Source organism: Hypanus sabinus, chromosome 20 (genome assembly GCF_030144855.1).
Source record: "Hypanus sabinus isolate sHypSab1 chromosome 20, sHypSab1.hap1, whole genome shotgun sequence".
In the NCBI taxonomy this organism is placed as follows: Eukaryota; Metazoa; Chordata; class Chondrichthyes; order Myliobatiformes; family Dasyatidae; genus Hypanus; species Hypanus sabinus.
In genome coordinates this window covers 39,387,313-39,399,938 of record NC_082725.1, presented here as the reverse complement: position 1 = coordinate 39,399,938, position 12,626 = coordinate 39,387,313, and the positions used below count along the sequence as shown (strand labels likewise).

The window sequence follows — 12,626 nt, the reverse complement described above, 5'->3', positions numbered from 1 at the left end:
AAGGACAGCCGTCTCGTTCAACTGAATCAAATACCTCAGACTTTTTCTGAGCTCCATTACTAGGTTCAGTACCACGTGCATCCCCATCTTGGACACACTCAAGCGGGACATTGGCTTCTTCCAGGCTTTCAATACCCATACCCTTTTCAAATTCTAAATTCCTCTGATCCTCCCAGTTACTCTCTGGGCAACTCCCTTCCGGAGTAAACTCAACCCCGCAGGCTGAAACAACCTCATCTGCCAACCCAGCAGACTTCTCCAAGGCAAGGGCACCCTTTTCATCTAGGACTGCCCTCATTTCATTATCGGGAACACCTTTAGAATTTCCAGCTTCTTCAAACAGTTCTGCCAAACCAGACAGATCATCCCTGTCCACCTCTGGACCTCTTAACCACTCTATTGGTTCCTCATCTTTATTATCTACCTCCTCTCCCTTACCCTCTTTCACTTTACTACTCTTCGTTTTACCACCCTCTAAACCCTCGCAGTACAGAGTCGGTAGAAACATCTCGGCCAAATTGAAACTGGCCGGATTTAAACTGCTCTCTGTCTCAGCTGCCTCTCTCGACATGCCGCGAGTGACCGCGCACGCGGGATAGATCTTGGAATCTAGGGGTGGGGCCGCAGCACTCACTGGCTGGCTGGTCATCGTCATGGCTGCCCAAACCTTACCACCTGCTAAATCGTTACTGAGAAGGATGTCCGCGTCAGTTCTCAGGAATTCTGATTGCACCCCTTTTTCAACTGGTCCAGATACCAGCTCACAATCCAGAATGACCTTATGTAAGAGCACCATTTCTGTCCCTTTACTTATTCCCTTCACAGCTACCATTCTCGTCTTGCGACCAAACTCTAGTACATTACTGCTGATCAATGACAGCTCAGCCCCCGTGTCTCTCCGGATCCGTACGGGAACTGGTGTGTCTCCCTCCCTCACAGACATGGTTCCATGTGACAGACAAGTATCAGACCCTTCTCGTACTCTGTCTACCCGGGGCTCTTTGTCGATTTACTGATTACCACGGCACATCCGATAGGGACTGCTGCTGCTTTTCCTGTCTCCTTCCTCAGAGCAAAGCACCGAGATGCAATATGCCCCCCCCTTTCCACAATTAAAACAGGTCAAGCCCTGAAATCTCTGGCCGTCTGGCCTTTCCCCCTCAACCTTATCACTAGCTCCTGGCGGGACCTCTGCCTCGGCCGGCGGACTTTCTCGATCGTTCCCACTGTCTCTCTGGGAACTTTTATTCGAGGAAAACTTTGTCTTGTGGGTTAGAGCATATTCATCTGCAAACCTAGCAAATTCTGAGATGGACTTATTCAGCTTCTCATTCAAATACATCCGGATATCCTCCGAAACACAACCTTTAAATTCCTCAATCAGAATTAACTCCCTGAGATGCCCATAATCCTCTTCCGCTATCTCTGCTGTGCACCAACGGTCCAAGAGCACACCCTTCTCATAGGCAAACTTGGTATATGTCTGATTCCACCCTTTCTTTAAATTTCTAAACTTTTGTCTATACACCTCAGGTACTAGCTCATAACTCTGGAGAATGGCCACTTTTACTTTGTCATAACTCTCCTCCTTTTCCTCCTCCATAGTCAATGCCATATATGTCCACTGTGCCTTCCATTTTAACACACTTTGTAACAGCGCCACCCACTGACCTCTGGGCCACTTCTGATTCACTGCCACCTTTTCAAAAAGCAAGAAATAACTATCAACATCCGTCTCCTCGAACAGAGGTACTAACCTCAACTCTCGACTAACATTGAACCGCTCCTCTCGGTCTGACCCCGGTACTCATGGCTCTTGCCGTAACTTCTCCATCTCCAAGTCATGTTTCTGTTTCTCTTTCTCAGCTGCTTCCCGCTGTTTTAACCGCATTTCATGCTCTTGTTTCACCTCTAACTCCTTTAGCTGGAGTGCATACTCCCTCTCTCTCTCGGCTCTTTCCCACTCTTTCTTGGCTCGTTCATTCTCCTTCTCAGCTGCCTCCAGCTGCTTTAACTGAATTGCATGTTCCAACTTTAATTTCTCCAACTCTAACTGAGCCGTCCCACTAGCTGGTACCTGTTCAGGGATATTTTCCAATACCTCAGCTGTAAACACATTCTTCCCAATATAATACTGAGTTATTGCCCCTCACACCTCCCACTTTTTAATTGACGATCTCACCTCTACGAGGTTTAACTCCTTCACCAAACTTATCAAGTCTGATTTGGTGGCCGCCTCTAGCGCCTCCAGAGTCGGGTTTTCTATAAATTCACCCACGTCCATCTTTGCTGGTTTCCCGTCTGGCTACCCGTGTAACCAGATCCAAGTTTTGGACTCACAAGCCCGATTCACTGGCCTCCCAATTCGGTGTCAAATCCCAGATGAGCCCCCACTTTGTTACGAACCCCGTAACTGGGTCACTTATCAGCAAAGATAGAGAGGTCCGGTGAAGTCTGATGGTACTATTTTTAAAAGTATTTATTGATAAAAGGGGCACAAAAATAAGATTAATGCAAACATACAGATAATATCTGTCGTCAATACTAAATCTAAAAGTGCGCGTATAATAACCATCAATAAGAAATAGCTCTATCGTTGTCTAGGGGATAATGTATTGTCCGATGGAAATATAACAGTCACTGTTAGTTCATTCAAGCTGCAGCATTTTGGGTTTAAGAGAGAGGTGGTTTAAACTTACCCAGGTCTTTTATGACGCCAATCCTTTGAGTCGGGGGAGTTGGTTTCCCTGTTGTTAGGTAAAAGCCGTTTTCCGTGGTACCAGCCACCAGTCCCAGGCAACGGAACTGAACACACGAGGCTTCCTTCAAATGGCTTCCCGCTATTATGGGATTGCTAGCATTTCTTCTGGTGCGTCTGAGGGGTTGTTCCCACAGACCCTCTTTTATCCTGACTTGCAGGGTCGCAGATGTCAATCAGGTTGGGAGTGATGCAATCCCTCCCTCAACCAGCCCACTTTGCCTGAGGACTTCCACGTAGTACAGTCTTCAATCCACAAATTTGCCTTCCAGAGACAATGGCCATGTCCCGTAGCTTTATATTGCCGGGGGAACGAGACATTCTGCACATCTCTCTCTCATTTCCTGGGTCCCCTGACCCAACCCAATAGTGATCTTGCGATTCTCACAAAGGAGGGGGCTGCAGGCATAACACCATAGAGCTCAACTTAACCAAGTGCTGATGGATTCAGGTGTGGTCTCCCAGCCAGAGAGCATTTCTAGCAAGTTCACATACTCTGGTGATCACTAGCTGCCTTGGGATGCTGACAGTCCCTTTGTTTGAATCTCTGCAGCGAGTATGGTGAATGTCACTAAATTGGGAATTCTGAGATATTGATCCAGCAGGAAAAAAAGAAAAAAAAGGATTTTGTTGGAGTTATGGTATTCCCCTCCATGTTGCAGATGTTGAAGTGAATTTCAACTCTACTGATTGTATGAGTCATTGTGCACAAATCACGGAGGGATTGTGAAGTTCCGCAGTAAAAGAACCAATCAAATGCACTGGTCCAAAATAATTGTTCTAAATTACAAATTTTACCTGAGAACCGAAAACTGAAATGTGCATCTACAACATACGAGTGGGTTGGCTTCAAAGGAAATGATTATGCACAGAAGACAATTATCCCTTTGACTCAGAAGACTGCAATTCTAGAATCTAGAGCAACAAGCAATCTTCTGGCAGAAAATCAACAGGTCAAGCAGCATCTAATGATTGAAGAAGGAATTGTCAATGACTTGGATTGAAACCCTACATCAGGATGGAGAGGGGAGATTATCCACTTACATTTACAATAAACCCACCCATTTCCACAGCTATTTAAACACCATTTCTTTCTACCTTGTCCATTGTAAGTATGTCATGCCTTCCTCCCAGTTTCTCAGTCTCTAACACAAATCCTCTCAAGATTAGGCCTTACTCTCCAGGGCATCTGAAATGCCTTTCTTTTAAAGAAGCATGACTTCCCTTGTACAGTGGTTGGTGGAGTCCACTCTTGCATTTGCTGTTTCTCATAATTCTGCTCTCACCCCATCACCCTCCAGACAGAACACAGGTAGAGTCCCTATTCCCCAGCTTTCACCTTATGAGTCTTCCCTTCCAACAAACCATCTTCTGTCATTTCTACTTGCTACAACAATGTCCCACCACCAGAGAATCTTCTCCATCCTCCCCTCCCTGACCCCAGGCATCTTCCCCTGCAACAACAGGATGTGTATCATCTCTCACATAAACAGCCCTTCTAGGTCAGGCAGAGTTTCACACGCACCTCTTCCAACCTCAGATCTGTCTTCCATGCTCTCAGTGAGCCCTCTGCTACATAGGCGAGAGACCAAGCACAGACTAGGTGGCCATACTGCAGAGCACCTGTGTTCTGCCTGCATTCAACATCCCAAGTTCCCAGAAGCACTGCCGTTTCAAGTGCTTTTCTGACCTGTCCATCCTAAGCCCCCTTCACTGCTAGGGAAAGGAGAGAGAGAGGGAGAGGGAGAGGGAGAGGTGTAGAGAGAGAGAGAGAGAGAGAGAGAGAGAGAGAGAGAGAGAGAGAGAGAGACAATCATTGTGTCTGGTTAGTCTAAACCCCATTGGCATGAGCATTGAGTTTTCCAACCCTCCACTATCTTCCTCTGGTTACATCTGCCTTTCATCTATCTCTCCTTAAATGCGTCCCCATGACACGTAGGAAAGCCCAGCACTGGTAGCCCTTCACGTTGCTGCTTATCTCCCTCCAGCAGCTGCCTCCCCTCCTCCCCCACATCTCGCTGCATCTGACTCTCATTTTTTGTCTCCATTTATTATCTACCTGCCACTGTCTCCTATCTCCACCCTGTCCATTATTCATCTCTCGTACTCCTGTCTCACCACTCCCCTCTCCTCTTTACACTGGCCATCTCCTCTCTCAGTCCTGATGTAAGGTTTCAATCCAAAATGTTGACTATTTCCCCCCCGCCCTCACCCATCCGCAAACAGATGCCTGATCTGCTGAGTTCTTTAAACCTTTGGTCTCCTCAATTATTGTGTTGTCTGTGAGTGTTTAACGTTCCAACAATACAGTGTGGTATCATTCTCATGCCCTGGGATAATGGGTTGCTGATTCTCAGCTAACATAACAGCCTGTTCAATCACCCAAAGGCATGTGGTAAATGCTAAATTAATTATTAGCCCAGAAACAATCAATAAACAATGCAGCCAAATATGTTTGTAAGAAACTCCCTCACTTACCTGCATCTGTAATAAGCACTGGCTCTCTCAGTAAATGAGCTGGTGGGCTGCAATGACGTTCTTTCAACAATGACTGAACATCTGAGTAAATTTCTTTGGCAGAATGCAGAATAAATACAAAGTACTGCGCGCATTCTTCTCCTTTAGACATTATGATATCCAGTATTTTACGCACCTGAATAGATTTTTAAAGATAAACACTATATTTATTTATTTTCAATGTACATGTATTATTCACTTACTAATATTATTTGTATTTTTCATATTTGCTTTTGCACACTGGTTGGTTGTCTGTCTTTATATGTAGTTATTAATTGATTATATTGTATTACTTTGTTCTACTGTAAATGCCTGTAAGCAAATGAATCTCAAGGTTGTATATGGTGACATATATGAACTTTGATAATAAATTTACTTTGACCTTTGAACTTTTAATTCATGTTGGAAATGTTTCAAAAGAACTATTTTTGACTAAGTGTTGGAGGAACTCAGGAAGTCAGGCAGTAGCTATGAAAAAGAGGAAACAGTTCACTTTCGAGTTCTTGGTCAAGCACTACAGCCTCAAATTGGGTTTGGATAAAAATCACTAAAGTTATGCTGATGAAAGCATTGCATGCCAGTTTCAGTGCAATTGAGAAAGATTTATCATAAACACATAGAATAATACTTGATTTTGAAGATAAACACTATATTTATTTCTTTTCAATGCACAAGTCACATCTGGTTAACAAACATTCTGGCATAAATGATTTATAAATCATAAATGATTTATTTGTAACCATTATGGAAATGTGTGAATCACAACCTTTGAGGGAAGGCTATTTCAGTCAATTACATGGTGTGAAATTTTACTGAAGTGTCAGCTTGAGTTGTGAAATACATTATAGATTTTGCACTTACAAACACATATATTGTCCCTTGAGGAAATGGCCCTAACCAACAAAATTAAAGAGAATTCCTAAACTTTTTAAAAAATATTAAAAAACAAGAGGACAGCTCGGGAAAGAGGAGGCCCCACTAGGAACCAAAATGGAGGTATTTGTGTGGGACCAGGGGATATGTGTTGTGACCTGAATGAATGCTTCACTACGAAGAAGCATGGGGAGTTAGGGGAGGCTTAGGCTGATAGTTTGGAACATGTGTACAGAAAAGAGGAAATGTTAGAGATGTGCACTTCAAGGAGGGCAAATTCCCAAAACCTAATGAAATCAATCCCAGGTGTTGTAGGAAACAAGGGACCATAAGTTATGGGAGCAGAATTAGGCCATTCAGCCCATCGAGTCTGCTCTGCCATCATGGCTGATCCCAGGTCCCACTCAACCCCATACACCTACCTTCTCGCTGTATCCTTTGATGCCCTGATCAATCAGAAAATGATCAACTTTCACTTTTCCCACACAAAGGTTGGTAGTTATTTGGAACAAGCTGCCAGAAGAGGTGAATCAGTATCAACATATAAAAATTATTTGCGTGGGTTCATTGATAAGAAAGCAATAGAGGGATATGGGCCAAATGCAGGAAAATGGGATAAGGGTAGATAAGGGTATTGGTCAGACTAATGGGCCTGTTTCCATTCTGTAAACTTTATGATTGCGTAGGACTGGGGTGAAGTACTGATATTTAGTGATCTTCTACCAGTAGATGTAACTTGGATTTGGTATCACACAAAGAAATGCACCACACATAGCAAACCAAGCTGGCTTCAGCATGTGCATTTTCTACAATTCCCTTGATAGAATAACATGGTGAGTGAATTTCAAAAATCAGGCCTGTCAGTAGAAGTTGTGTCTTTCAGTGATCATACCTTTTCATGCCGAGTAACACTCTGCTGTATGAACTCTGTATCTTCACATGTGAAATATCCGGTACGCAGCAAGTTGTCCAGGATGCAATCAGTGTTTTTAATTCCATTGACCAGCTCCACCCGATGTGTAGTGACAAGATCAAGGTACGAGGAAGCACACCAATTAAGAGCCACAGTTTGCTCCATAGTAAAGTTTTGGAGTTCAAAAATCAGCTTTTCTAAAGGAAGCAAAAGTCAGTAATATAACTTAACATCTCTAAGCTGTTTACTAAATATTAATAACTATTAGTTCACTTTCTCCCTTCAAAGAGTCACAGAGTAAATGGATCCAAACTATACTGGGGCTGTGCACATGGAAAAAGTGAATCCTATTAATTAATCAATTCTTGCCAAAATATCATGATTATGCTACATAGGTGCGGTTTGTGTCCACATATATTGCAGACCATGACAGAAAAAAAAATCTTGCACCGTTAGCAAAAAAAAGTTATAAAAATACCACTATTTTTGCATCATCTCAGCAGATATTTGAGGGCTGGAGTTATGCATTTCCTGTCAATAATAAGGAATAATTTGGCCTTCTATAGATTTCTCACATTTCATCTAAATCCTCTGGACCCTTAATTCACTCAAAGTTGTGCTGGCCTAGAAAAGAATTTATGCAAAGGACTGGATTAATGCCACGGCAGCATAGCAATTAGCATAATTCCAGTTTGGAGCTCAATCCCACCATGCTCTGTAAGGAGTCTCTATACATCTCCCTGTGGAATGCATGGGTTTTCCCTGTTTTTTACTCCTCACAGTTCAAAGGTGTACCATAGTCATTAGCTGGCATCTGGAATTTCCAGTTGGTGGACGGTTTCCCTCCACGCCGCTCTGACATATTGGGAAATCATACACGCAGCAAGTTACAGCAGTGGTTTGCCTTTGCCTTCTGCCGGGTGAGCTTAAAGAGATCACCACCTCTAAAAGGTGTACCAGGTAGGTTGATCGGTCATTGTAAATTGTTCCTTGATGAGGTTAGGGTCAATCAGGGTTGTGGGGCTGCTGGGGTGGTGTAGCACGAAGGGCCGGAAGCACCTGCTCCTACACTGTATCACAAAACAAATAAACAGATTAATGTTTTCATTATTCAAAGCTGAACCAGTCTCACAGCCTTACATACAACATTTTCACTCATTTAACGGTCTTCCATGTTAAACTTTGGCTTTGTCTGATGCTGCTGTCTGGTGCTTCCTCGTTACCATTCAGAAATAATAAGCTGACTGAACTGCAAACTTCAAATCTTTCTCCTTTGATACATATCCCTCCACCTCTCTTCCCTACTCCCCCAAATTTAAGGAATCTTTAAACTAACTTCTTTGATTAACGTTTTACTCAAATCATTTTCTTTATGTTTAGAGACTATAGTGTTTTGTGCAATGAATTAGTGCTATGTTTAAGAGAAAACAGAAAATATTAACTGCTTTTCAATAACTACATATGAATTATATTTCTGAGGATTTTTATTTTGGGACAAGGTTATCGTATATTGCCCATTCATTTTGGATATGGGACAAGGTTTTCATGTATTGCTCATTCCGGTTGCTCTTGAGAAGGTAGTGCTATGCAACCCATCAAGTCAGAGTGTAGTTTGGAGCTCCATGTGGTTACAAGGAATGGACTCACAGATGGTCGAGATTAGGAACGGACAGCAGATTTCTTTCCATTAAAAAAAAGTCGTAAACCAGGTAAGTTTTTATGACAATCTGGCAGCCTCATGCTTAGTTTTACTGATAACATTTGTTTTCATTTCCAGATTTTTAAAAATGGAATTTTTAGAAGAGTGTACATTCAAAATTTTTATAGAAGTACTGTTGCACTGCTGAACAGCTAACTTAAAATATAGAAATTTGTTTTGTTTGAGAGAAAAGCTACTTTCATAAACTTGTGGCTTCCCATGTTTTCAGTCAATTAAGTATATTCATAACCTTGGATAGCTGTAATAACTTGAAATATTTACAACACTAATTTAATGTTTAACAGTAATCTGATGTTAAATGATTTAATGGATTATATATTCAGATTTCTCTGAAATTGTGACATCTACAGAACCAGCGTGGATAACTTCCCTCAGCTCAACACTGAACTTATTCCATAAACCAACGACTCATTCTCAAGAATTCTACAACTCATGTTTTCAGTATTATTTACTTATTATTATTATTTGTATTTTTTTATATTTGCACAGTTTGCTTTTGCATACTGGTCGTTTGTCAGTCTTTATATGTAGTTATTCACTGATTATATTGTATTTCTTTGTTCTACTGTGAATGCCTGCAAGTACCTGAACCTCAGGGTTGTATATGGTGACATAAATGTACCTTGATAACGAATTGAACTTTGAACTTTTATTCATGTTGGAAATGTTTCAAAAGAACTATTTTTGACAAAGTGTTGGAGGAACTCAGCAAGTCAGGCAGCAGCCATGGACAAGAGGAAACAGCTGACTTTCCAGTTCTTGGTCAAGCCCTACACAGCCTCAAATTGGGTTTACATGAAAATAACTAAAAATATGCTGATGAAAGCATTGCATGCCAACTTCAGTACTACTGAGAAAGATTTATCATAAACACATAAAATAATACTTGAGCAACCAACACTAAACACTCCCTTTTCATCTCTCATGCAAGAATGCAGGTCAACGACCATCATCAACAGGAGAGAATATTATCTTTGATATTCAATGGCAGCACCACATCCCCCCAAAAATTAAAGGGAGAGGCAAAAATGAAGTAAAAAAAATTTCCATAATAAAATTTATTTAGATTTTTCTCTCTACCTGTTGGATTCCAATTTTAAATCCAGGCATGGCATAATAAATAATAACAATAGCTTTACTGCATGTTATCATATTGAAATAATTTGAGATCACAGATAGCAAAAATAAAGTTGTTGATCTGAAGTGTTTATTGCTTCTATAACAAAACAGATCTTACTACTTACATCCCATAGCAAATATCATCTTCCTATATCTACCAATAAATATATTGGAGAAAAACATAAAATGCTGGAGGAACTCAACAGCATTTTGCATAATGCTCCAGGTTCTAGCATTTTAATTCCCTTGTTTCTCCATAAAAATATTGATCAGCCTAGTGGTTAAAAAAATGTGATACTCTCAGTTTTGACGATTCCAAGTTCTGATGAATTACAAGCTTTAACACAAGAACGAATGGACAAGGAAAGATCAACTAGGCCATCTAACCTGCCTCGTAGCCCACCAGACCCTTCTACCTTCAGGGAGAGTCAGGAAAACATAAAGAAATTCATAACAACCTTTAACATTTTAATCCAGGAACTAGAGGGAAACAGGTCACATGGAGGCAGATGGAACTAGCATGGTCACACGGATGTGGTGGGTCTGTTCCTGTGCCATACTGTTCAATGTTTTGGTCTATGATCTAGTAACTACATCAAGTAGTGCTTAAAAGTTAATCCAATATGAACTATTTTTGAAGTACAGCTAAATGACTGAGGTGGTAATCTTCCATTCACAAAATTAAATGTATCAGTGATTACTTTGTTTTTGTCTATATTAAATAAAATAATAATACCTCTGAGGTCACCAAGAGATTGATGAATGAATTCTTTAAAAACTGCCTGAACTAATTGATAGATTATTGATCCCAAAGGAAATTACAGTGTCACAGAAGCATTCCAAGTGCATAGATATACAAATACATAAATATTAGAAGAGAAGTAAGAAAGAATAAAAAATAAGTTACTTCAGGCGGTCTAACAGAAAGGGTTCATCACTTCCCCCAGCTATAGGTTGACTCACGTTCTGCCATTCTATCAGTTTATTGAGCCTGTTGGCAACCACGTCCTCACTATCAATAGTTACAGAGCCAGTCTAAATAATTATAGTACTTTGCTATTTACTAATTCAATCTTAAGTAAAATGACAGACTCTCAGGCAACAGGTGTCACAATATATGGGGAATAAAAAGGCTCCAGTGATCTTTTAAATTTATGCAACCTACCATTCTTAAACTGCAGGCATTACCATATTGAATGTTTCAGCAAATAAAATAGCAGTTCTAGTTAAAAACCCCTGAAAAATAGTCTTACCATCACAGATTGCCCAATTTCTCCAGCAACACTGAGCCAATTTTATAAGCTTTTCTGATATTCAACAATCTGATTTGCATTATAAATCTCTGGAAATTCTGATTTTGGCCTTACTTCAGCTGCATGGCATTAAGTAAATGAAGATGAGCTTCGTGCTTCAAATCCGATATTGCTTTTCCCTCCAGTCGTAGTTCTGCTTAATTCACTGAGTTCCCCCGAGGGTAAACCATTCCTTAAAATTGAGGTCATCAACTGTCGACAGGCAGGATGTGTGAATCTGCTCCAGGGTCACATGTCAGCCAGTAGGAACTAAGTTATAGCATTTACAGAACTGTATGAGGTCATGCATGTTGAACTAACTTTACCTCTTTGAGAAGCACGTAATTATTTTTGTAAGTTAATTTTACATTTCCTAATTCAGTTTTCTTTATATAACTTAAAGATTAGCCACAAATCAGTTCCTGACCACACAGATACTTTGATCATGGTATCAGTTAAAGCTTGGTAAATGGTTTAGTAAAAATATACATTTGGTTCTCTCAGCTTACCCAATAACACCGAACCTGCTGCAGGTAAGCCTGGCCAAGGAGCAGGTTGCAGCCCTTGACTAATTACAGACCAAAGGAACTGTATCCTACTCAGTCTTAAGGCAAACTCATTGCTTTGTCCACATTTACAGCCTCCTTCCTCATTCATACCCACTGGCTGTATCCTACTGTCTTCCCTCGACCATCACGTTACAGTGCACTCAAAGCCTGTTAGCATTTCAGTGCAAGGACTGGAGGGACAACCTTGCCTTTTGTCAAAGGTGAGAAGCTTTCCAAATGTTGTTACTGAGGGACATTCCCTATTACCTAATGAGGGAATGTCCCTATCTAAGGGACATTCTCAAACTAGGGTTGCTGTAAGAATTCTTTAAAGTACATGAAAAAATTAATTTTGAAACATTAACATGAGTTTATCTTTTTTCGCCTGTTCTCCCAGTCAGGAGTTTCCGCTGAAATGAAAATGGCTTCCATCTTCATCCCCAATCTGACTGATATGGGACCAAATAGGGCATGTGTTATCACAGGTGATACTCGTCACATCCCCAGCCCTCACACATCCAGGGAGAGAGTAATGAAACTTCTTGTGGATGGCACAAAAGAAAGCCACACGCGAGAAAGTGCAATGGAGGTTTAACAAAATGCTGCCCAGCATCCATTTCAGTTTTGAGAAATGACTGGATAACCTGGGGTTGCTGTCCTTGGAGCAGAGGGGGCTGGGGGAACTCGATTAAGACATGCAAAATTGTGAGGAACATACACAGGGTAACCAGGATGAAGCTTGTCCCTATGGCAGAGGTATCTAGAAACAGAAACATAGGAAGCATACAGGCCTCTCAGTCCACAATGCTGTGCCAAACATGTACTTATACCTACGGTTACACATAGCCCACTATTTTTCTAAGCTCCATGTACCTATCCAGGAGTC

The 12,626-nt window shown here is 41.2% G+C and overlaps 1 protein-coding gene across 2 annotated transcripts in view; it reads right to left on the bottom strand.

The window, feature by feature from the left end:
- The window catches only part of LOC132378443 (nucleotide-binding oligomerization domain-containing protein 1-like), a 45,393-nt gene extending 34,013 nt beyond the window's left edge, over nucleotides 1–11,380 (bottom strand). For both annotated transcript variants that reach the window (XM_059945366.1, XM_059945365.1), the window contains exons 1-3: nucleotides 11,268–11,380; nucleotides 7,041–7,258; nucleotides 5,237–5,411 (exon numbers count right to left, since the gene is read on the bottom strand). In XM_059945366.1, coding sequence (XP_059801349.1) covers nucleotides 5,237–5,411; nucleotides 7,041–7,226 — 361 coding nt within the window. In that variant the 5' untranslated portion in view covers nucleotides 7,227–7,258; nucleotides 11,268–11,380. The remainder of the gene's footprint in view (nucleotides 1–5,236; nucleotides 5,412–7,040; nucleotides 7,259–11,267) is intronic.
- Between the last annotated feature and the right edge of the window lie 1,246 nt (nucleotides 11,381–12,626).